General features: G+C 38.9%; 1 protein-coding gene across 6 annotated transcripts in view; it reads right to left on the reverse strand.

Moving 5' to 3' along the window:
• The window catches only part of USP33 (ubiquitin specific peptidase 33), a 54117-nt gene extending 32666 nt beyond the window's left edge, over positions 1-21451 (reverse strand). For 2 of the 6 annotated variants that reach the window (XM_045064740.1, XM_045064739.1), the window contains exons 1-6: positions 21215-21450; positions 20983-21026; positions 5384-5515; positions 5137-5190; positions 3769-3831; positions 1751-1903 (exon numbers count right to left, since the gene is read on the reverse strand). In XM_045064740.1, coding sequence (XP_044920675.1) covers positions 1751-1903; positions 3769-3831; positions 5137-5190; positions 5384-5515; positions 20983-21024 — 444 coding nt within the window. In that variant the 5' untranslated portion in view covers positions 21025-21026; positions 21215-21450. The other 4 variants (XM_045064743.1, XM_045064744.1, XM_045064741.1 and 1 more) reach the window with 4 other exon arrangements.
• Positions 21452-27053: the final 5602 nt, after the last annotated feature.

The following is a 27053-nucleotide window of genomic DNA, read 5'->3' on the forward strand; positions in this document are numbered from 1 at the left end:
AATCTGCTTGGGATTCTCTCTCCCTCTGCCTCTGGCCCTCTGCTTGTTCTCTCTCTCTGAGATAAATAAATAAATCTTTAAAAAAAAAAAAGAGTATACAGAAATGTCAACAGACAGGTGTTTTAACTTACTTAAGTCAGGGATGATTATTTTATTAATGTGTTTTTACTTATATTTCGTTTTCGTGAACCATCTGCACTTATTTTTTTCAACCACCTTTGAGCACTACCCTTATAAATTGTTATTAGTTCCTTATGGGATTACACTCTGTTACCACATTTAGTTAATAATGCAAGAATGTTCACACGAATTTACTTTCGGGGCACCTGGGTGGCTCAGTTGGTTAAGCAACTAACTGCCTTCGGCTCTGGTCATGATCCCAGAGTACAGGAATCAAGTCCCGCATCAGGTTCCCAGCTCCACCAGGAGTCTACTTCTCCCTCTGACCTTCTCCTCTCTCATGCTCTCTCTCTCATTGTCTCTCTCTCAAATAAATAAATAAAATCTTTTTAAAAAAAATTTACTTTCGGGGCGCCTGGGTGGCTCAGTGGGTTAAAGCCTCTGCTTTTGGCTCAGGTCATGATCCCAGGGTCCTGGGATCGAGCCCCACATCCGGCTCTCTGCTCAGCAGGGGGCTTGCTTCTCTTCCTCTCGCTCTCTGCCTGCCTCTCTGCCTATTTGTGATCTCTGTCTGTCAAATAAATAAATAAAATCTTTAAAATATTTTTAAAAAAATAAAAATTAAAAAAATTTTTAAAAAATTTACTTTCAAACTATCAAGGAATCAAAAAAACACCACATTTCTGAATGATAAATATCAGTGGGAAAAACAGTAATGGTAATGTGGTGATTTACCCACTAGAGCCATTCAACAGTAAAACTAGAAATGCAGCAAGTTAAACTTTCTCTAAAATCTAGTCATTTTAGTTATAGAATGTGTATGGTGAGCTACTTTATTAGCATACATGCCTACTATCAAAATATGATAAAGATACAAAAGAAAAATAGAAGAGTCTGTATCAGGGCTCCTGGGTGGCTCAGTGGTTAAGCATCTGCCTTCAGCTCAGGCCATGATCCAGGATCCCGGGATCAAGCCTGGTCTCATGTTCTCTGCTCACCGGGAAGCCTGCTTCTCCCTCCCCACTCCACCTGCTTGTGTTCCCTCTCTTGTTGTCTCTCTGTCAAATAAATAAATAAAATCTAAATTCTCAAAATTAAGTGACCAATCTTTGCAAGCCCACACATATTTTGGAACCAAACGTGAATGCTAAGCTTTAAGATATCCTATCTGGTTTTTGATAAATTAGTAAAATGTTCCTAGTAATATAAATGGGGGTAGAGAAGGGATAGAAATGAAAAAAGAGCTGAATTCGTATTTCTAATTCCCTATCAAAGGCCTGCCCTCTCTCCTAGAACCAGATTGCTAGTAAAAGATATACTTTTTTATAAAAAAGTATATACTTTTTTATAGAAAAAAATATACTTTTTTAACCTTTTTATTTTAAGTTTTAAAACACAACAGGTGCTTTTCCATCTTTAGAGAGGTGGGCTTCGATCTTACCATAACCTATTACTCTACAAAAGAACAAAGGCTAGCCTTAGTGTTTCAATCAAGAAAAAAAATGCATATTACATAAATTTTTCAAGTACAAATTAGGTACAGTTGTTTTAAATTTCAACTACATGATAAATTCTGAAATCACTACCTGAAAATGTATGATACTTTAGTTAAATAAAGTTAGATTATTACCTGGACATTGTTTTCTTGTGTTTGCTGAAGTGATCTTACATGAGGCAAAGAAGGCTGAGTTCCTAATTTCCTATCCAAAAATACTTCTTTGCTGCAAGCATAACACCATACTCGAAGAGTGGTAAGGTTCACAGTTAGATAATGCTTTGTCTCCTATATAATTTACAGGAGGGGAGAAGAGGAAACAAAATTAGAGAGAGCTGAAAACACTTCAAAAGATCAGGGGCGCCTGGGTGGCTCAGTGGGTTAAAGCCTCTGCCTTCAGCTCAGGTCATGATCCCAGGGTCCTGGGATCGCATCAGGCTCTCTGCTCAGCAGGGAGCCTGCTTCCCCCCTCTCTCTCTGCCTGCCTCTCTGCCTACTTGTGATCTCTGTCAGTAAATAAATAAAATCTTTAAAAAAAAAAAAAAAAAAAGATCATATAAGGGGGCACCTAACTGGCTCAGTTGGAAGCATGGGACTCTTATCTCAGTGTCATGAGTTCAACCCCCATGCTGGGTGTAGAGATTACTAAAAAAATAATAAACTTAGGGGCAGCAGGGTGGCTCAGTGGGTTAAAGCCTCTGTCCTCAGCTCAGGTCATGATCTCAGGGTCCTGGGACTGAGCCCTGCGTCAGGCTCTCTGCACGGCAGGGAGTCTGCTTCCCTTCCTCTTTGTCTGCCTGCCTCTCTGCCTACTTGTGATCTCTGCCTGTCAAATAAATAAATAAAATCTTTAAAAATAATAAGAAGAATAATAAACTTAAAAATCATTTAAGAGGGGTGCCTATTTGGCTCAGTCGGTTAAGCATCCAACACTTGGTTTTGGCTCAGATCGTGATCTCAGGCTCATAAGACTGAGCACTGCATCCAGCTCTGTATTCAGTGGAGTCTTCTCTCCCTCTGCCACTCCCCTCATTCGCTTGTGCTCTCTCTCTAATAAACAAATAAATCTTTTTAAAAACCATAGGTAAACTGCTGGCCTTTGACAAATAACAATATACTCAAAAGAGTTAAAACTGGAACACCAAAAACACATTCTTTTGGTAAATTGCTCAAGTGCAGTGAAAAGTAACCCTACTCTAGGAATTATTCTATTGTCATTTTTTTACCACTGTTCAACATGAAGACAAACACAAGAGTAAGACTCTGCTTTACAGTTAGCAAGTAAGTGTAATATAAGAAAATAATTGACAAAAGCATAGTAACTATTCCAGAATATCAGAGTGGCAAACGAATGAGCCCAATGACATAAGTCAAAGCAAAAAACAGCTCAAGGAATAGTGAACGTGTGATCTTGCATATATAAATCTCCGGCCTTTGTAGGTACAATGTTGCCTGAGAGCCTTGGGATATTCAGGCTTAATTAATTCTCTTGAAGAACCCTGACTGAGAATAATTGACGTGACAGAAATATCAATGTGAAAAAGCCAGTTCATTCTCAAGAAACTTGCAGTCTAGAATGGGAGTTCTACCTAATACTAAAAAGAGGCATGCTAGAATTACAGACAAGCACCAAACCCCAGGGTGAAGTAGAAAGGGAACTCTAGTTAAGAGGATAGGCAGGAGAAGGTAGTAAGAGTTGAGACCTGAAGTTAGCCAGGCCCCATCACAAGCAGAGGCATCCACTCAACTTCAATCTTCACAACTCCTAAAATTACAACTATCATCTTCATGTATCAGGAGGCATACTTCTCAAACCATTACTCTCTTAATTACAACCCCAATCTAATAATGATCTTAGCAATCCCCCTCCCCACCTTTTAAAAAGTATAAGCTAACACCTCTATATGAAAAAGGGCAAAATTTTGAACTAAAACTTGAAATAATGTTATATTTGCTTTCCCTTTCCTTAAGGTTCTCCTTAAAAAATACCCTACCTGAAAATTTTCTATACACAGGGTGATATATGCCATTGTTGAATCACTGTATTATACACCAAAACCTAATACAACACTATACTTCAACCGGAATTAAAATAAAAACTTAAAAAGCAAGCAAGCAAAGAAATAAATAGAAAAAAACCTTCTATATCATACCTGAGAATGTATGGTGCTGTGATCTACTTGGGATTCACCACAACCAACATATGAACATCTATTCTGTAAATAATTACACAAGAAGAAAAATAAAGCATTTTATAACATATATAAATGTATAATAACACTGCAGTTACAATTAAGTTTTGATTACAGGTTTTAACTTCATGACTAAGTGGCTTTACACAGTCAATTATTTTAACAAAAAGGTATTGGGAAGAGAAGAATAAAATGAGAATATTTCTAAGCTAAAAGCTATGTCACCTCTAATAAAGGCAAGCGCAAAATATTTTAATGATTTACTAAAATTCTGCAAAAGCACCACAAGTTAAAAACCCAAAGTTTAGGGGCACCTGGGTGGCTCAGTGGATTAAGGCTCTGCCTTTGGCTCAGGTCATGGTCTCAGGGTCCTGGGATCGAGCCCCACATCGGGCTTCCCCCCCACCTATCTCTGCCTACTTTCTCTGTCAAATAAATAAGTAAAATCTTAAAAAAAAAAAAAACACCAAAGTTTAGTTTAATTTTTATTATTATCAGTAATGCTCTTTTTTTTTTTAATTTTTTATTTTTTATAAACATATATTTTTATCCCCAGGGGTACAGGTCTGTGAATCACCAGGTTTACACACTTCACAGCACTCACCAAAGCACATACCCTCCCCACTGTCCATAATCCCACCGGTTTCTCCCAAACCCCCTCCCCCCAGCAACCCTCAGTTTGTTTTGTGAGATTAAGAGTCACTTATGGTTTGTCTCCCTCCCAATCCCATCTTGTTTCATTGATTCTTCTCCTACCCACTTAAGCCCCCATGTTGCATCACCACTTCCTCATATCAGGGAGATCATATGATAGTTGTCTTTCTCTGCTTGACTTATTTCGCTAAGCATGATACGCTCTAGTTCCATCCATGTTGTCGCAAATGGCAAGATTTCATTTCTTTTGATGGCTGCATAGTATTCCATTGTGTATATATACCACATCTTCTTGATCCATTCATCTGTGGATGGACATCTAGGTTCTTTCCATAGTTTGGCTATTGTGGACATTGCTGCTATAAACATTCGGGTGCACATGCCCCTTTGGATCACTACGTTTGTATCTTTAAGGTAAATACCCAATAGTGCAATTGCTGGGTCATAGGGCAGTTCTATTTTCAACATTTTGAGGAACCTCCATGCTGTTTTCCAGAGTGGCTGCACCAGCTTGCATTCCCACCAACAGTGTAGGAGGGTTCCCCTTTCTCCGCATCCTCGCCTCTTTTTAAAGTATATTCATTTATGAAATATTTTAAGTGTCAAAAAATCTTATTTACCTTATTCAGATATAAATTTTTATAATACTAAACTTTTGGAAAGAAACTTACATACCTCCAGGCATGCCCAAAGATTTGGTCCTCTGACTTTACAATCCTGACAAGTACCCTATGAAACAAAAATCACATAGACAACATTATCATTATATTGACACAGCGAAATACATATAATTGACTAGTAATAGTACAGAAAAAAATTAGAGCTTATGAAACAGAGTATTGTAGTAATTTACTTAGAAAATACATATCTGGGAGAAAAATCAATCTAATTTTGTAAGGAAGGAAAAAACCCTGTATCTTACATGAGATTTTTGTATTAAGTCTTCTTTTGTTATTTCACCAACTGAATCCAAATGCAGACAATGGTTTCGAAAAGCTGCCATTTTGTTAGAAATTTTTTCCTGTCTCCCAAGTATTTCCAAATGAGGTAATACCTACAGGACAAATAGCCAAAAAATATTAATTAAAAAATGCTAATATATTAAAAACGATTAAAATAAAGGACAGGGTGCCAGGGTGGCTCAGTCAGTTAAGGTCTGCCTTTAGCTCAGGTCATGATATTGGGGTCATGGGATCTGGATCAAGCCCTGCATCAGGCTCCCTCCGTGGGAAGTCTGCTTTTCCTTCTCCTTCTGTCCCTCCCCTCAACTTTTGTGCAAGCATGGGCACATGTGCTCTCTAATAAATAAAATCTTAAAGAAAAATAAAAATAAACAAAGGCTAAAACAGTAAGTACATGTGTTTACAAGTCTACCCTAGAATATATTTTTCAAATATACTTACTTTCAGAATTTAAGCGTACACTGACAATTTCTCTACAAAATTAACATTTTATTAAAACTGATACCTATGGGGGTGCCTGGATGGCTCAGTGGGTTAAAGCCTCTGCCTTCGGCTCAGGTCATGATCCCAGAGTCCTGGGATCGAGTCCCACATTGGTCTCTCTGCTCAGCAGGGAGCCTGCTTCCCCCTTTCTCTCTGCCTGCCTCTCTGCCTACTTGTGATCTCTGTCTGTCAAATAAATAAGTAAAATCTTAAAAAAAAAAAACAAAAAACTGATACCTATGTGTCAATGTAAATTTGTTTCTGCATTATTTTTGCTACTTTTCCCTTTCTCTCTCCCACTTCACATTTTAGAATATAAATAAAAGGGGGAACGTTTGAGTTATTCAAGTAGTTGTAACCTTTTTTTTTTTTAAAGATTAACCCATAGGCTAAAACAGGAATTAAAGGGAAAGAATAGTCAAATGGAAACATTTGTTTTCATACTAGCAGCAGCCCCTAGTAATGATATAAATGAAACTATCTGGTATGTTAGGAATATACCAAGATGGTCACAGATCAGAATTTCTCAACATTGGCACCACTAACATTTTAGACCAGATCTTTGTTGTGGGAGTTTGTACTGTGCATTGTAAGGTAGTTAGCAACATTCTTGCTTCTACCCTTAGATGCCAGAACACCCTCACCATTCTGAGCTTTAGCAACTACAGTATAAAATTATGTCCTCAAAGGGACAAAATCGTCCCACGGTAAAAACCACATTATCACAAGATCCTTTCAACAACCCTGAGGCAGAGTACCATTATTATCTTCATTTCACATACGGCTAAGAGAAGCAAATCTGACTGACTTCCCATTGTCAGCACTTGGCAGAACAAGGATTTCAATCTACCTATGTATCTCCTAGATAGGAGGAAGACTCTGAAGTCAAATAGAATTGAAGATACCAATAAGAGCAGAATGGCATAACTAACTTATGGGGGTATTTGAAGGATTAAATGAGGTAGTACATGTCAAGTGTGTACATACACATACAACTATACATACACAAGGACATAAAATTTCATTAGGCATTCTGCAGCATCTCGTTATATACTTTTTTTATATGACCAGTAAGGTCTCATACCTGTCTTCCCCATAAGACCATAAGTTTAAGACTCAGTTTCCCATAGAAATTACAATTTTCCTAATATTCTTCAGGAATTTCCTCAACTCCATTAAACTAAACAGAAGGCAGAAAGTTACCAATATACTTAAAGACCTCTAAGATATCACAATATTACAAATATAACTGAGAAAAAGAATGCTAGGAATATTACAATGTCACTAAATTTTATCTAACTCCACTGTAAATCTAATGAATCATGGAGCTAACTGACATATAGCATTCTATACATAGAAATCTTCTGATTGGTTCAAGTAAAGTGAGTGATTTCCAAGTAAAAGTCTCAAGTTTAAAATTCTATACTTCTAGATCTTCTTTGAATGTACATTCTTAATAATAAGGCTTTCCATGCCCTTGGTTTATCTTTGGGTTTTCAGAACACTATTTGGGAAAATATAAGAACTTACTAGGAAAGAATAAACACTTATAAATGCTAAAATATTACCACATTACTAAATAAATTAAACAAAAAGTTTCAATTAAATAAAATAGTCCAAAATTATCTTGCAACCTATAAAATGCAAAGGAAATCACCCTGGGGGTTAATAGTGAATAAACAGTTATTTCTAAACATATTATTACATAAAATTAGGGATGCCTAGATGGCTCAGTCAGTAAAGCATCTGACTCTTGATTTCCACTTAAGTCATGATCTCAGGATCATGAGATCGAGCCCTACATCAGGCTCCACTCTCAGCAGGAAGTTTGCTAGAGATTCTTTCCCTCTGCCCCTCCCCATGCTTATGTGTATGTACATGCACTTGCTTTCTAAAATAAGAGGTTGTTAAACATTACATTATTACATAAGATTAAACAGCCATACTCCAGACTTTCAGATGCATGAAGCTAAACTTAAAATAACTGTTAATATTTTCCATTTCCTACTTACGTTTTAGGATGTTTGGTAATCTTCCCCACCTCTCGCTTCCTTTTGTGCTTAGATATTTCTTTCCTCTCAACCAATTATCTCTACTGCCAGCCCATTATGGAGTAACAGGAAATAGATTTACACTCTCACCTTAATAAACTAAAAAGCCAGACAATGTATATAAAACAATGGTTATCAAACATCAGACAATAGGCAACATGGCAACTACCCCACCTTACTGCCTAGAAAGAACTTCTAGGCCATAGTATATATAGGAGAAAACAGAGTCCAGCAATCCCCTTGAGTTGAAGGGACAGAGCTGAAAATGCAGAAAGGCCAAGGGGGCTAGAATTCATAAGGCAGAGTAACAGAGAAGAAACAACTAAATAAACTCAAGAGATTTGTAGAGGGCTACTGTTAGGTTTTCAGCTGAGAACTGATAAGCATGCATGTACATGTGACTAAACTACCCTAAGCAAGGGAAAGTACTGGAAGGGAATATGTAGAACAATCCTCACAGCCAACACAGATTTGTCTGTGCCCCCCGCAACAGTAACAGTTTAAAGCCTTCATAATATAGAAGGAATAAAGTACTCAGAGGGGATTTCCTCAGTAATAGGAAATAAAGTACCCCTAGACTAAAGCTACTTTTGTTCTGCCTTTTAAAAGCTCAAAACAAGTATTACTGTGCCAAACTACTCCCAAGACACTTAACTGTGTCCCAGAACAAACCTAAGAATATTTAAAGAAATTAAAAAAAAAAAAAAAAAAAAAAACAGGGGCGCCTGGGTGGCCCAGTGGGTTAAAGCCACTGCCTTCGGCTCAGGTCTTGATCCCAGGATCCTGGGATGGAGCCCCACATTGGGCTCTCTGCTCGGCAGGGAGCCTGCTTCCTCCTCTCTGTCTCTGCCTGCCTCTCTGCCTACTTGTAATCTCTGTCTGTCAAGTGAATAAATAAAATCTTAAAAAAAAAAAACAGCACCAGACAATACAGTAATAATGGCAATGCCTGGCATCCAATAAAAATTACAAGACAGGAGGGGCGCCTGTGTGGCTCAGTGGGTTAAAGCCTCTGCTTTTGGCTCAGGTCATGATCCCAGGGTCCTGGGATTGAGCCCCGCATTGGGCTCTCTATTTGGCGGGGAGCCTGCTTCTCCCTCTCTCTACCTGCCTCTCTGCCTACTTGTGATCTCTCTCTGTCAAATAAATAAATAAAATCTTAAAAAAAAATTATAAGATAGGAATGCAAGCTGGTATAGCCACTTTGGAAAACAGTATGGCATTTCCTCAAAAAGTTAAAAATAGAGCTACCCTATGACCCAGTAATTGCAATACTAGATATTCACCCCGAAGATACAAATGTAGTGATCCAAAGGGGCACCTACACCCCAATGCTTACAGCAGCAATATCCATAACAGTCAAACTATGGCAAAAGCCCAGATCTCCAACAGATGAATGGATAAAGAAGATGTGGTATTAAAAAAAAAAAAAGGGGCGCCTGGGTGGCTCAGTGGGTTAAGCCGCTGCCTTCGGCTCAGGTCATGATCTCGGGGTCCTGGGATCGAGTCCCGCATCGGGCTCTCTGCTCTGCAGGGAGCCTGCTTCCTCCTCTCTCTCTCTCTGTCTGCCTCTCTGCCTACTTGTGATCTCTCTCTGTCAAATAAATAAATAAAATCTTTAAAAAAAAAAAAAAAAGAAAACAAACAATAAAAGAAGATGCGGTATATATATATACAATGGAATACTATTCAGCAATTAATAAAATGAAATCTTGCCATCTGCCATGACTTGGATGGAACTTGAGTATTATGCTAACCAAAATAAGTCAATCAAAGAAAGACAATTATCATATAATCTCACTGATATATGGAATTTGAGAAACAAGGCAAAGGATCATAGGGGAAGAAAGGAAAAAGTAAAACAAGACGAAATCAGAGAGGGAGACAAACCAGAAGAGACTCTAATAATCATGGGAAATAAACTGAAGGTTTATTTCCCTCCAGGGAAGGGAGTGGGGGGTTGGGGCAACTTGGTAATGAACATTAAGGAGGGCACATGATACACTGAGCACTGGGTATTACATAAAACTGATGGATTACTGAAGTCTACCTCTGAAACTGATAATACATTACATATTAATTAATTGAAATTAACTTTAAAAAAATAACACTAAAAAAAAAGTATTGAGAAATAATTTTGTCCAGCATGACTGCACATCTCCTGTTCATCTGCCCTCGTTTTCAAGGCACCCATCTGATGTCTTAAGCCCACTCCCTTGAAATGCCTCTGTGCTATGAAGATGTCCATGGGGCAGTAACCATATTTATGTTGCTCTGTATCATATTTTGTCATCATTCAGTTATAAAATCTTTTATAATTCAAAAAAATTACAAGATAAATGAAGAAAAACCAGATCCTCAGCAAGGAAAAAAAGACATCCAGAAATAACACAGATGACAGGATAAAGGATATATTTTATTTATTATTTATTCATTCATTCATTCATTCAGTAGGCCCCAGGCCCAGCTGGAGCCCAATACACGGCTTGAGCTCATGGTATGAGATCAAGCCCTGAGCTGAGATCAAGAGTCAGATACTCTACACCTGAGCCACCAGGTGCCCCAAGGATGCACATTTTAAAGAGAAACTACACTACAAATTGAAATACAGAAAAAGACTGAGAAAATTAAACGAGAGTATCACTCGGTTGGATACAAAAGTATCAATCTGATAAATACTAAAATCGTACAAATTAAAGCAACACAACGAACTCAAAGCACAAGACACATGAAAATTACACCATGACACATCAAAAATAAATCACTTAAGGGGGACAGTGCAGGCTATTGGTTTCCCCACCACACCCTCCACGGGGCTGCCGGACAGGCGAGGTGTGGCTAAAAACAAAGAAGTTGGTTAAAACCAGTAATAAAAACACTATCCTCAAAGTAGCCAAGACAGGCCAATAACATATGCTAGAAACAAAGCAAGCCAGAAGATAGAGAAACGTGCATAGTATTGAAAGATCACTGTCAAATCACTACTCCATACCTAGGAAAACAGCTTTCTAAATAAAGGTAAAATAAGGACCTCTTATAAAAATGCTGAAAGTGGGATGTCTGGATGGCTTAATCATCCCTGTCATGCCTTGGGCTCAGGTCATGATCCCAGGATTCCAGGATCCTGGGATTGAGCCTGCCTCAGGTTTCCTGCTCAATGGGGAGTCTGCTTCTCCTTCTCCCTCCGCAGCACCCCCTCATGTTCTCTCCAGCATGCTCTGCTCACTCTCTCTCAAATAAAAAATCTCTGAAAAAAATAAAACAAAATAAAAATGCTGAAAGAATTTATTACCAGCATATCTGCACTACAAAATCTACATATATGCTTCAAAATCTTTTCATGCTCATAAAATCAAATATAGAAATAGAGACCTATATGGCCTTTTTTGGCCAACAATACAGACATCCCCCTCTCTCAGCTTTTTCTTGGATACACATATGTCATGATGCACGCAATGCATAAATTATGCAATTAATTCTTCTAGAGATGAATATTCTCTTTGTTTCCATATTCTGCCATTAAAAATAACCATATGACCTTGGGATTCTTGGCTGGTTCAGTCAGCAGTGTGTGAGACTCTTGAACCTGAGATTCTGAGTTTAAGCCCTACATTACACATAAAGATTACTTAAAAAAAAACAGAAGTGCTGGGCGCCTGGGTGGCTCCGTGGGTTGAGCCACTGCCTTCAGCTCGGGTCATGATCCCAGGGTTCTGGGATCGAGTCCCGCATCGGGCTCTCTGCTCAGCGGGGAGCCTGCCTGCTTCCTCCTCTCTCTGTCTCTGCCTGCCTCTCTGCCTACTTGTGATCTCTCTCTGTCAAATAAATAAATAAAATCTTTAAAAAAAAAAAAAAACAGAAGTGTTTAAAAAAAAAAAAAAAAAAAACCCACATAATCTTAATACGGGCCAGTTTGTAAAAACAGATTTCGCAAGATCCCATTTCAAAAATTATACAACTCACATCTCCACTAATAAGGGAATATACCATTTTCTGCACAGCAACACCATTTTCTGTACAAGCAAAAACAAAACAAAAAGTTTTTTTTACTTTTACCATTTATTAGGCACATTGTTAGAATTCACTGGGGCGCCTGGGTGGCTCAGCGAGTTAAAGCCTCTGCCTTGGGCTCAGGTTTTGATCTCAGGGTCTTGGGATGGAGCCCGTGTCGGGCTCACTGCTTGGCAGGGAGCCTGCTTCCCTTCCTCTCTACCCGCCTGCCTCTCTACCTACTTGTGATCTCTGTCTGTCAAATAAATAAATAAAATATTTTTTAAAAAAAGAATTCACTAGTACTTTAATTTGTATTACTTGACAACCAGTGAGTGTGAGTGCCTTTTCCTAAGTTTTATGGACTCCTAGATTTGCTCTTTCATTAACTGCTTCTATGACCTTTATCTTTTTTTTTTTTTACTGCCTGGGTCCATAATCTCTTCTTGTAAAATTAATTCTATCTTCTGGATTCAAACAGAATTTCTACACTGCAAATATTTCTTCAAACGATTTAAGTTTTTAATTTTGATGAAATACAAACAGATTTATCATCTTAGAGCCATTTCTTTTTTTTTTTTTTTTAAGATTTTTTATTTATTTATTTGACAGACAGAGATCACAAGCAGGCAGAGAGGCAGGCAGAGAGAGAGAGCGAAGCCGGCTCCCTGCTGAGCAGAGAGCCCAATGCGGGGCTCGATCCCAGGACCCTGGGATTATGACCCGAGCCGAAGGCAGAGGCTCAACCCACTGAGCCACCCAGGCGCCCCCCCATTTCTAAGTGTACAGTTGAGCAACACTACACAGCATTCACACTGTTGTACAACCAACATTGTACAACTTTCACATTGTTGTAAACCAATATCCAGAACTCTTTTCAACTTGCAAAACTGAAATTCCACAGTCATTAAATAGAAACTCTCCATTCAACCTCCCATCAGCCCTTGGCAACCACCATTTTACTTTTCACTATGAATTTGACTCGTCTGGGGGTCCAATGACATTTTTAGTGGAATTATACAGTATGTCTTTGTGATGACATTATTTCACTTAGCCTAATGTCCTAAAGATTCATCCATTTTGTAAGCATATCAGAATTTCCTTTCTTTTCCAGGCTGAATAACATTCAGTGGTGCGTGTATATACCACATTTTGTTAATTCATTCACCCATCATTGGACTTTGGGTTGCTTCCAACTTTTGGCTATTGTGAATAAAGTTACCAAGAACGCAGCTGTACACTATCTCTTCAAGTCCTTGCTTTTACTTCTTTTGGGTAGATATCCAGAAGTGAAATTCCTGGATGGGGTGCCTGGCTGACTCAGTTGGTAGAGCAGGCAACTCTTATCTTAAGGTTCTGACTTTCAGTCCCACATTGGGTGGGAGACTACTTAAATAAATAAATTTTAAAAAAAACTGCTGGTATGGCTCAACGATTGGGCATCTGCCTCCGGCTCAGGGCATGATCTCAGGGTCCTGGGATCGAGCCCTGAGTCAGGCTCCCTGCCCAGCAGGAAGCCTACTTTCCCTCCCCCACTCCACTTGTGTTCCTGCTCTTGCTGTCTGCCAAATAAAATCTTTCAAAAAAAATTGCTGGATCATATGGTAATTCTATTTTTAAGTTTTTGAGGAATCACCATACTACATGTACACATATATACCAGCAGCCATAGTGGCTACACCACTTTACATTCCCAATCCATTGGAAGAATATTGTAGAATATTTCAGTAGCTTTGCATCTTCTTTACCATAGAAAAGGTTTTATTATTTATCATTATTGTATGTTCTTTACAAATTAAATGAAACTTAGTTGTGAAATTATCTGCTATTGTGCATCTTTGGAGGATATACCTTCAATCATCTTTTGACCCTTTAATGGGAATGGGTCAATTCAAGTTTTTCACTTCTTGGATCAAATTTACTAATTTATATTTTGCTATTAAATCATGCATGCCCTCTCAATTTTCAACCTGACATCATAGCGTGCATGTAATACTGTCAAAATCTGCATAACATGGGACGCCTGGGTGGCTCAATCGGTTAACCGCTGCCTTCGGCTCAGGTCGTGATCCCAGAGTCCTGGGATCAAGTCCCGCATTGGGCTCCTTGCTCAGCGGGGAGCCTGCTTCTCTCTCTGTCTTCGCCACCACTCTGCCTGCTTGTGCACGTGCGCACCCTGATAAATAAATAAAATCTTTTTTAAAAATCTGCATAACATTCCATTAATCTCTCCTATACATGTGTCTTTGCTGTTTCCTTTCTCATTCCTTTTTATTTAGTTCATTGAGCTTTGCAAAGAACCAGCTTTGCAATTTATCCTTTCCACTATTTTTGTTCTGTTGTTTCCAACTCCATTAATTACAGTTTTATCTTTAATTTCCATGTCCTACTTGGTTTTGGTTTTATTTTCTTAATCCCTAAATATGAGTATTCAATTCCTTTTTTTTTTTAACTTAATGAAAGTATTTACTTAGGATCCATTTTCCTCTAAATACCAATGTTGCCCAATTAAACGGAAATTTTCTTATTGCTTTCTAGATAGTTTTTTTTTTTAAGATTTTATTTATTTATCAGAGAGAGAGAGGGGGAGAGAGCGAGCACAGGCAGACAGAATGGCAGGCAGAGGCAGAGGGAGAAGCAGGCTCCCTGCTCAGCAAGGAGCCCGATGTGGGACTCGATCCCAGGACGTTGGGATCATGACCTGAGCCGAAGGCAGCTGCTTAACCAACTGAGCCACCCAGGCGTCCCAGCTTTCTAGATAGTTTTAATCTTGCTTTTGATTTTAAAATGTTTTAAGTCCAAGAAAAGAATGTTTTAAGTCCATCATTAGAAGAATGGATATATAAAGGTACATTCACAAATAAATACTACACAACAGTTTGACCACTTGAAATGGATGGATAATTTATCAACAGGGAATAGATCTAAAGTACACAAATGTTGGGTTAGAAAAAAAGAAGATACAGAATAATACATACTAAATGAAACCACTAAAGTAAAAATTTAAAACCTGCATTAGAGCACAATGTATCTGGATGTAGACCTATAAAAATATAGTTACTTAAGGATACATACTCTTTTGCTTCAGAGCAAAGAAATGAAGACTGGGGAAAGATTAAATACTTTCTGTTCTGGATTCTGGTATTAATTTTTTGGTATCTAAATAATTTAATGAGAACTAGTGCATGTAAACAAAAGCTGGTAATTTGTACCAAGGCAATTTAGTATTCCTTATAATTAAACATAACACTACCTAAACAGAAGGCTTTTAATAGTTACCTAGTTTTACTCAATTAATTCACTATGATAATAAAATCATTCTTTTATTCCTTTTTTTGATAAAGATTTATTGAGAGTAGGATATTTAGACACCATAGGGCAAGGCAACAGGGGTTCAAGCTACTTCAATTTCTTCTCCGATGTATACCAAAAGAAAGGCAGCATGCGTGTTTTCATTCTGGTTTGACAGTTTGTCCAGGGAAGACAGGTACTAGGCATTAGAAAAGAGAGACAACACAAAGGCAGTGAAAATAAATGTACATGAAAATGCCTTTCGTTCAGTATATAGATGTAGATCCCACAAAACTCTGAGATTCCTCCAGAAGCTTGTTGTTCACAGGATAGGAATCACCAGGGACCACAAGAAAATTCAAGCTCTGCATGGAAATTAAGGCTTTCCATAACTGACCTCAATTTGTCCTTACTTTTGCAATCTTTTATCTGGCAACCTTTTCCTCTATCTACACTAACTAGACTTATTTGAAATTTTCTCAGCCTTATAATGATGGCAATAACACCAACTAAAAAATGTTCCTGGTTGAATTCATGTTCTATAATTTACAGCTCAATTGCCCATCTGCAGATTCAAAACTGCTTCTGAAGATACTACTTTTAAGCTGGGGGATACCTTGGCTGTACCATCAAGTTTCATGCCCAAAATTCTGCCCGTGCCATCCAAATAAGAAGAAGAGCACATATTCAAATTTTAGGAAAAGCATAGGGACCTATGTTATTATTATTTGTTACAAATCAGGGCATAGTTGGTGGCCTAATAAGAACCTTTTAATGTTGAGAAACTGTATACATTCCATTATCTGGTCTATTGTCAAAGGTAAAGCTATTTATAGTCAGATTCAAGCAACCATGGGAAAAACTTTACTTCAGGAAAACTGGTAAATAATTTAATAGTTTTAGAGAAGATTGATACAAATCCAGAGAGTCTTCACTAGCAGGTGGCAGAACTGTTTGTATTTTTAACAAAAATCTGGATAAAGGCACAGAAGGCAGGCTTGTGAAATCTAGTTATAAAATTATAAAAATTAAGTTTTTTAGGGGTGCCTGGCTGGCTCAGTAGGTAGAGTATGCAACTCTTAATCTCAGGGTTGTAAATTTAAGCCCCATGTTTTAACTTTGTGAATGTTTTTTACAGATAATGGAGAGTAAAGAGTACACTTAGGATGTATAGAATTTTGAATTGCTACATTGTATGCCTGAAATTAATATACCATTATGTGTTAACTATACTGAAATTAAAATTAAAAACAATAAAAAAATTAACTGAAAATAGTTGTTCTCTTTTTAAGATTTCATTTATTCGAGAGAGAGTATAAGTAGTGGGGAGAGCCAAGGGGAGAGGGAAAGGCAGGCTCCCCACTGAGCAGGGAGAGTGAAGAGGGGCTGGATCCTAGAACCCGGAGATCAGGACCTGACCCGAAGGCAAACGCTTAACCATCTGTGCCACCCAGGTGACCCTGAAAGTAACAGTTTTTAAAGAAGAAATAAACTATTTGGAAAAATAAATTAAAATTAACGAAGATGATCATACCATATTCTCTATCAGGGTTCACAGCATCTACTGTTTAAAGTGACACTAAACGGGTTTCAAGTTGTTTAGAATCCAGACTCGAGCAGATGCATGGAACAACAGTGCAATTCTTACTCAATTTATCAAAAGATTTCAGAATAAAAAGAGGAATCAGCCTTATCATATTCACAAACTAGATTATATAGGGCAACTGGTTTGTTCAGTCCTTAAGACTGCCTTCAGCTCAGGTCAGGATCCCAGTGTCCTGTGATCAAGCCCCATACTGGGCTCCCTGCTCAGTGGGGAGCTTACTTCTTCCCCTCCAGCTCCCCCATGCTTGTGTTCTCTCTCTCTCTTGCTATCTCTGTCATAAATAAATAAAATCTTTTTTAAAAAAGAATTAACTAGATTATATCTGGGATATTTTATTTATAAAGAATACTAAAAGCTACAGAATAAGAATACCTTCCATAGAAATCCTTAAAAATAAGTAATTTGAAAACTATCTGATAAGACAACACTGTGGCAAAGAGTATTTCCTAGAACAAGGCTACTTGGGTTCTATGTCCTAGGTTTCTGACCGGGGATTAAGTTATTTCTCTGTGCTTCAATTCCCTCATCTAAAAAACTGGAATGAGCATAATTATCTACTTCATGGAGTTCTGGGGTATATATAAAGTACATGTAAAGTGCTGGGGCACTGGGTTAGCACAGTCTGCGAGGCCTCTGACTTGATTTCGGCTGAGGTCACAATCTCATGGGTCTTGAGATCTAGCTGCCTCAGGCTCTGCGCTCAGCAGGGAGTCTGCTTGAATATTCTCTCCCTCTTCCCCTCCCCTGACTCCTGCGTGGTTGTGTATATACTCTCTCTCAAATAAATAAATCTTTAAAAAGAAAAAACAACAACACATATCACGTGCTTTGAACAGAGTGAGATAATAATAAAATACATAAAATAATTCAAGTAAGGATGTTTAGACAGAAGACAAAGGTTGGCAGACTTGATATATGTGTTCCAAATATTTGGACATAATGATCCTTTCTTTTATGTATGAGGAATCCTTTCTTTTTTATGTTAACTGGAGAAAGTTAGCATTAGCAATCCCAGTCAGTGGTGAAGATTTTCAATGATTAGAGCTATTAGAGATCTGGAAGTAAGGGGAAAAACTCAAATTCCCTTCATTTGATAGGACAATTTTGAAGCAGTTCTACAAAAATTTTCACAGGACTAATGCCCCCCTGCACACACACCAGACCCCATTCACTGGCTTTTTTTCCCTTCCTTAATTCTTTACCCACTCCCTCACTGCTGCTTCCAGCATCTCACCTGAACTCACATCTTTCTGTTGTTTTTAATTTAAGTAACTGTACTTAACATGGGGCCCAAACTCATGACCCTAAGATCAAGATTCACATGTTCTACCAACTGAGCCAGCCAGGCCCCTCTGTACCAATGTTTTTATCTAAAGGCCTGCTTTCAAGATAGCACTTCAGAGAAACTACAAGGACCACAAAAGTAATGCTATGGATATTACCTAAAGCTGCCCAAGGAATCTCCTGGTCTCATCTTCTCCCAATTACAACTCAATCTATATTCATATGGAATACATACCTCTTCTGATCAAACACCTTTAATGAATGAACTCTTTCATAATTTGTCTTTTTCATCTCCTATTACTAAATTGCATAACCCATAACTTACTATTAGCCAAATTGTTCTACTGATCCTTTCTTAAATTAACTTGTATCTTTCCAGGAACACAATTATCTTTTTATTTTAGAAATGTCCTACAATATTTCCCTGTAGAAAACCTTTCAAAGCTCACATATCTCAAACACCATATCTACCACTCAATTACAAGTAATGTCTCCCTCACCTAAATTCCTGGTTGTAATATTCAAGGCACTTACAGTAGCAGTGGAAAAAAAAAATTAGCCTACTTGACTACAAGATTGACTCTAAGTTCTTTGAAGGCAGAAACCACTATTCATTCTTTTTATTTTCCAAAGGGGTCTCCCTGGTAAACTTACAGATGTTTACTTACTTTGCCTTTTAAAATAACTTTATTTTGATACATGCACAAATTTTTAAAGTATCAGTTCTCAGAATACCTGGCTGGCTCATTTCAATGGTGCATGGGACTTGATCTCAGAGTCATGAGTTCAAGCCCCACAATGGGCACAGACCTCACTTTAAAAACATAACAATAATAAAAATAAAAGTTATCTTACTATATATACTATACATATATATATATATTATACTATACAAACTCATGCTCCTTTTTATAGATGATTATACCACTGCACTTAGATTCTTTGGAACTACCCTATTTATCAAAATGCTCTTGCCATCACATGCAAACTCGAAAAAAAAAAACAAAACTTTAAAAACTGCACTAAAGAAGGAGCTGTTACTAGGGCATCTGTCTGGCTCAGAGGAGCATGTCACTCTTGATCTGGGGGTTGTGAATTCAAGCTCCATGTTTGGCTTAGACTACTTAAATAATTAAAACTTAAAAAAAAATGCTGTTCCTTATTACTTTTTTTTAAAAGATGTCCATTTTTCACATCTCTCACCAAAAATCTTTCATCATTGGGGCACCTGGGTGGTTCAGTGAGTTAAGCCTCTGCCCTCGTCATAATCTCAGGGTCCTGGGATCAAGCCCCGCATCTGCTCAGCAGGGAGCCTGCTTCCCCCTCTCTCTCCTGCCTCTCTGCCTACATGTGATCTCTGTCTGTCAAATAAATAAATAAAATCTTAAAAAAAAAATCTTTCATCATTTATGTACTTCATTTTCTTGCAGAATCCACAGTCTTATTTTATAATTCACAGTGTTCTAATATCTATTTGAATTCCAATTTTTATCAAAGGTTACTTCAGCAAGATTATTTCAGGCTTTAAGGAAGTTCTGATTCTTATACAATTTTGAAATGCTTCTGTCATGGGAAAAGACCACTTCTTGGCACTCCTAATTCAGAGAGTTGGCATGAGGTTCAACTAAGATTGCACATATGAAAGGTCATTGAAAATTCTAACAGCAATGCATAAAAATTAAAAATGATCTCAACTCATAATTTCAAATATTTAAAATAAACTACTACAAGCTAATGCCATTAAACTGCACTGTTACTTGGTTATTGGTAGTTTATGAAAGACAAAAAAGTGAAAGTTGGCAATAAATGAGATCAAAAATAAAATGCAATCTTAAGTAGACTATACCTCTTGCATACAGAAGGTCAAATATTTTATTCCTGGAATACTTTTCATATGGTCCTTTTCTTCCAATCCTACCAAACTAAATGAAACAACCCAAATCTGCCAGCATAATGTAACTATTAGTTACCTTCTTTTAAAATTAGCATTACCTATCAATAAAATTCCTACTTTTCCCTTTTAGTATCATGAATTCAATAATAATATTTGTATTAGGTTCAAGTAAAAGAGCTTATTATCTGATTTGGTCAGACCTCCCCAAATGATAAAATCGCCTCAACTAGAAATTGATCAAAGACAACATCATTATTTTTTAAAGAGGCTTTTCTTAAAGGAAAAATAATCTAATTAAACTTTAAAAATTATATAATTCCATACATCTCTTAGGCAAGAAGTCTAGTGAGCCTTGTGGTAAAATTCGTCCTGTTTAGAGCCTATGCATGTTCCGGCTAGGATTTTACCCTCTGGCCCCATTTTCCAGGCCTAAGGCTAATTATAAGAAAATGTTGAGTGCAAAACACCTAGAAGATTCTCAAACAACAGTTCAACCTGCACCCTACCCTGTAAACATTCAAATGAAAAATATTTTGTACTTGGAAAATATATGAGTAAAAGTCTGGGCAACTACACACTATGGAAATTTGACACAAACAAAAGCTGCAGATGGACAGACTGTAAGGAATAACCTCTGAAACAACATGGATCAAATACTGATCGAAGAGAAATTCTAGGGACGGTGGCACCTAGGACTTTCCCGTTAATAACAATGAATAACGGGGCTTTAGGGCTGCATAAATAGGTCCGAGCACCTCAATTGCGCCGTAAAGCGAAAGCAGGACCTGGGAGCCAGCGCGCTGCGGGGCTTCCAATCGTCTGTGCCCACCGTGGAGGACTGGAAAACCAGCGGGGACACCGTGGAAAGGAGCGGGGAACGTCTCGGGGATCCGCCTCCCCCTCTAGCCTCCCGCTTCCCAGACACTCCCCTGGGGACCCTTCCTTAAAAATACGACTGACTTGCGTCTTTCGCCGATCCCCGCCGTGGCGGCACCAGATCATTCCTGTAACGCAGAGCACAGAGACCTAGGCCTTCATCTCGCCCGCGCGCCCACCACCTCCCCAGAACAAGAAAGAGAGACCACTGCAGCGGCTGCAGCCCCAGAGCGCGGGAGCGAGAACCGAGACCGGCCCCCGGCAGCAAGCGAAGCGCCCTCCGGCCCCGCGCCCCTCCCAGGAGCGCCGCGCTCACCTCCACAGCCTTCCCCGCAGACCCCGCCAGCGCGGCCAACGGTGGCCTGCGGCCGCACCTCCGCAAAATCCTCTTTCACTCCCCGGGATTCGGAGAGGGGAGGTGTCGCGTCAGGAAGGCCGGGAAACGGCTCCGCAGCGATGCCCGCGGGATCCCCGCCTCCCGCACCGGCCACTTCCCGCAGCAGCCGCAGCTCCTTCCGGTGTCTCCGCGGACGCCGCAGGCGTCTGGGACGTCGCGATAGGGCGGAAAGGGGCGGAGCTGCCAGGATAACCCGCCCCGCCCCTTGGGCGTGGCCGCGGTAGCTGGGCCCAGGTGCGGAGACCCCGGCCTGCCCTCACCCCTGTCACTCAGAGAGTAGCTCCAGCACCAGGACCCAGTACATGCAGAGCAGTTTTAGGCTTCAGGTTCTTGTCGTTTTTACACATGTTCTACTCCTCTTCTATATTTACACTATACGACCTTTAGCAAGTCTTGTCTCAATGCATTAGAGAATTTGCATTAAGGCTGGCCACGGAAGGGCCTCAGGTTTCCGACCTTATGCACAGACAGAAGTATTAGGCAACCCCACTCAACGCTGTTTTCTCTCCTCTCCTCTTTCTTCTACCAACTTCTTAGGGCTTAGATTCTCTGAAAGTAATTCCATTTCCTTTTCCACATGTGCAAAGGAGAAATTCATCTCTCCCATTTTCCTCTAGGCCAAAATCAAGATCAAATGAAATATTTATTGAAACCTTAGTATTTGCTTAGTGCCTAGAGCATTGAAAGAGACCTGCCTTCTAATTTATGTAACTTAAAATGTGTTCAGTTGATCGCTACACAAACAATAAAAGCAGATAAATTAATGAAAATTATTGTTTAAATTGCCAGTTTCAATCTATCTGATTATCTCTAACTTTGTAGTCTCCAAAATGAGACCATGTAGCCAAGTACAATGCAAGATGCTCAATCTCCACCAGAATCAAGCAGAAAATATTGGAGCTTCTACTTCTATTTTTATGATAAAAGTGGGAAAAAAATGAACCTTTGCTAGTTAGATAGGGATTGACACCAATACCTCAGTTTGCACCACAAGGATCACCTACCTGGGTTCACTGAAAGAGAAAGGAGGTTTCACAATTTGGAGGATGCCTATGGCACAACCATTCCTCTCTCTCTCTCTCTCTCTTTTTTTTTTTTCAGCATATTTCAAAATATTGCAGTTTACATTCCACAAGGTTGTAGGTAATGTAGTTAATTTTTATTTTTAAAAATCGAATATCTAAATGTTTTAACTATTCCTCATTTGTTAAGAGTGATTATGAAAAACATTTGTTCTCTGATGTCTTGTTCTCTGGTATCAGACTTAAAGGAGAGTTGTATAGATTTATTTGAAAAAAAGACAGTATTGGGGCGTCTGGATGGCTCAGTGTCTGCTTTTGGCTCAGGTCGTGATCCCAGGGTCTTGGGATTGAGCCTTTCAGTGGTGGCAGACTCCCTGCTCAGCAAGAAGCCTGCTTCTCTCTCTTCCTCTGCTGCTCCCCCTGCTTGTGCTCTCTCACTCTATTATCAAATAAATAAATAAATGATAGTGTTTTAGATTTTCTAACCTTTGCTGTGATGGCAAGAGGCTCTCATCAATATGCTAGTTGCAAAATTTTTTTAATGTGTACATTTAATATTTAATCAGAGTAAAAATGGTGGGGGAGAAGAAATGAAGTAAAGGAAGAAGAAAAGAAATAGGGGTAGGAAGAAGGAGGAAGGAAGACTATTGAGTGGTCACATCAAAACAAATACCTTCTCATTTTTGCAATTGAGTATTGGCAAGTGAAAATGTTACAAAACATGCATTTGATGTTTATATACCTGAGGCTGAATAAGCCTTTGCAAATGCTCTTCCCTGAGTCAGACATGCTATTACCAGACTCTCCAAACTTCCATCCCTCATTCTTCTGGCTACCCCCAGCCCTGATATTCCTTGTTTAAAGATTTTATTAATTAATTTTTTTTCTTTTTTAGAGCGATAGAGAGCATGAGTAGGGGGAGGGGAAGAGGGAGAAAGAGAGAATCTCAAGCCCACTCCTTGCTGAGCACGGAGCCCAACATGGGCCTGGCCAGGATCTCACAATCCCAAGATCACAACCGAAGCTGAAATCGAGTATCAGTTGGTTAACAAACTGAGCCACCCAGATGCCCCTGGATATTCCTTGTTTACCCTGTTATTCCTCATTTCAGCATCCTGTTATGTTCCCTTCAGATAATTTATTAGAAATTTTAATTATGTTAAGATTTTTGTGTATATTTAATTTTTTGCCTATGTCTTCAGAACTGTAAAGCTCAGTGAGAGCAGTATTTTTGTCTTGCTCACAATATTCTCATAGTCCAGCTTTAAAAGACTCCAGATATTTGTTGATTCTCAACTGAGGATAGTGGGTATTTGGCCCAAGATGGACATGTGGTAATATTCCTGAGGAGGACTGGAAGAAGAGAAATTAGCTACATTCCTTTGCAGTTACATGACAGGAGAGTCCAAAATGTCATTAGTGCCACTCTTGGGAAACCCTGATTTATTTATTTATTTATTAAAGATTTTATTTATTTATTTTGACAGACAGAGATCACAAGTAGGCAGAGACAGACAGAGAGAGAGGGGGGAGGCAGGCTCCCCACCGAGCAGAGAGCCCGATACGAGGCTCAAACCCAGGACCCTGGGATCATAACCTGAGCCGAAGGCAGAGGCTTCAACCCACTGAGCCACCCAGGCGCCCAGGAATCCCTGATTTAAACTGAGGCTTTATAATATGTTTTTGGTTATAAGTGGCAGAAACTCAAACTGTTGTTGCTAACGTGATGAACAAGAAGGATTTGGTAGAGGACAGGCAGAAACCAATTTTATTGTTTCTCATTATTGTCTCTGAAAATCTCTGAAGATCCCTTTCTGCTCCTAGGATAAAATCTTAAGCAAAGCCTTTAGCTTCTCCGGTCACTCCCAAGTAATTAAAAAATCCTCCAGTCATGTTCTAATAATAAACAAATGGTCTTTTCTCCCAGGTATTAAAAAATCCTGTCCAGTGTAATGTCAAAAATGTCAGAACCACACAGGTAAAAAATTATCTGCCATTCCCTCTCTACCCTTTCCCCTGACTTGCTTTTCATTTTGGGCTGCTCCTGGGCTGAGAAAGATAAGGACAGAAAGGATCTTTACTGACTAGGATAGTTATAGCCTGGTGTCATTGTCCTGTAGGTAGAGAGGAGGTCTGAGGCTTATCTTTCTCTCCTGGAATCATCACTCACCTATAATCCCTTGACTCAGCAGTATATCTTCTGGTGTACCTTATGACATATGCCTTAGTCCCCTGGTTTCCAGGGATCCATTCAAAGGTTAGGATCATCTCACTCCTATTGGACAGTCAATATTAGTCAGTCCTATTGGACAGCCTCTCTCAATATGATCCAATCCAGCTCTCTTACATGGATGGGCTCCTCACTTGGCCCACCGAAAGTACATGTGTATCTTTCACAGAAGTTTGGACTGTTCTTAATCAGCCTGTGTGCATCTTTTGCTTGGAGGCAGTCTTAGCCAATTGACTTAGGGCTTCTCTTGTTTTTTCTTGTGTGTGTGTTTTTTTAAAGATTTTATTTATTTATGTGTCAGAGAGAGAGGCAGCACACAAGCAGGGGGAGTGGCAGGCAGAGGGAGAAGCAAGGTCCTCGCTGAGCAAGGATACCGATGCAGGACTTGGTCTCAAGACACTGGGGTCATGACCTGAGCTGAAGGCAGACGCTTAACTGACTGAATCACCCAGGTGTCCCTGACTTGGGACTTTTCAAATGAGAATCAGTTCTGAGTCTTGTCTGTCTAATATGCCAAAGGATACATGTCATCTTTTCAAAATGGTCCTCTTAAAGACTTTGAGACTTGGCTTGAGATGAGGGGGAAGAATTTACCTCTATACCCCCATTAGAGTACCTTGATTTGGAAGGTATTTGGCATTGACTTTTGAGGCTTTGCCGAGAAAATCCATTTTTATCATTTTGTAAATAGAGTAAGGGTTCGGTTTACTCTAGCTCGGGAATTCTCAAAGATAGCACTACTGACAAGTTGGACTAATTCTTTGTTGTGGGGTATGGTTCTGATGCATTGTAGGAGGTCTAGCAGCATGTGTAGTATCTATTAGATGACAATAGCACCTCCTCCCATTGGTGACAAAATCACCCCTACTTGAGAGTTATTGCTTTAGTTTGGATTGGTGCTTCTCAATGTCTTTTTTGATGATCAGATTAGATCATTCAGAAAAGTAGGTCAATAGACAAGAATGCTCACAATTAGAGGTTTCCAGCAAGAATCACCATCTGGGCATACCTGTAAGCCACCTGAAGCACATAAGTGAGCCCATGTACACCATTTCAGATGCTCTTAGGCAGGAAAAAAAAAAAAAAAAAAGGAGGGAGTTATTGGCTCTTTAAATCCAAGGAAGGCTAACTAGAACTGGGAACTCAAACATTAGTAGGATGCCCAGTGATCTCTTCATCGGTCATTTCTTGAATTTGCCATCTTGCAGTTTTCTCCAAGAACAGACTTTCTAGTTTAAAAAATCCCAAGTATTGGGTTTATTGTCTTTACCTTGGTTAGGTGCTGCTCAGAAGCTTTCAGCCAAAGATTCAGGATCATTGAAGAACAAAGCAGCCGAAATGACAATTATGTGAATGGATGAAATGGAAGTTTCCAAGACAGAAAATAAGAGGCCAGGTCAACCTGATATTATACAGCAGAACAAAACGAAACAAAAACAAAAACAGAAACAAAAGGCCGAGCACAAAGATTTCTGATGGGCCAGAAGAGGAAGGATTTTTTAGACAAAGGGAAGAACATAGGCAAAATAATATCAACAGAGATAGTAATGCCTGATATGAGAACCTACAAAAGATCAGTATTACTAGAGCAGAGTTTGAGGGCAAAGAGTCAGGGAACAGGCTAGACAGAGAAGGTAGATCATGAGTGATTTTGTCTGCTAAGAGAAGTTTTTCTTCTGGAGATCCATGAAGAAATTTAAGAAAGGCAGCAACATGGTGAGATATATATATTGGATTACTTAGGTAGCTATGAATGGCATAGATGGAGGCAGATTATTGTAGAATACAGACAAGGGAGGCTAAGGACCTAGCAGCAGAGATGACCATGAGAGCTACTTAGGAGAAAAAAATCAATAGATGGTCAACTGACTCCGTGGGGAATGGAACCTAAGTTTTTTCTGTAAGAAGATTTTTCTGTACAGATCATCTTCCTTCTTGCATAGATTATTTTGATAGTTCCATGTATTTCTGACTCTAGTATCTCCTCTAATCTAATGCCATTATTCTAAACACAACTCTCTCTAAAACATAAATCCAATCAAATTCAATAGTTGTTCGTATATCCATAGATTTCCACAACCAGCTCAATCTAAGCTTAGTATATTTCACTGCCAGGGGCATGTGGATGGCTCAGTCAGTTAAGTGCTACACTCTTGATTTCAGCTCAGGATTGTGAGATCAAGTCTCCATTTGGGCTCTGTGCTCAGTGTAGAGTCTACTTGTCCCTCTCTGCTTCTTCCACAACCCCCTTCTCAAATGAATAAATAAATAAAATCTTTCAAAAACAAAGCTAATCAAAAAAGAAGTCCCATACCCTTTAACAGCAACCTCCATTTTCCCACAATCCTTCCAACACTAGGCAGACTAATCTACTTTCTGTCTCTACAGATATCCCTGTATTGGACATTTCATATAAAGAGAACCAGTGTGTAACTATTCCTTTTTTATAGTCAAGTAATATTCCATCACGTGGACACACTATAATTTATTTATCCGTTCATTAGTT

The sequence above is a fragment of the Mustela putorius genome, unplaced genomic scaffold (genome assembly GCF_011764305.1).
Source record: "Mustela putorius furo isolate JIRA1106 unplaced genomic scaffold, ASM1176430v1.1 tig00003853_pilon_pilon_pilon, whole genome shotgun sequence".
Classification (NCBI taxonomy): Eukaryota; Metazoa; Chordata; class Mammalia; order Carnivora; family Mustelidae; genus Mustela; species Mustela putorius.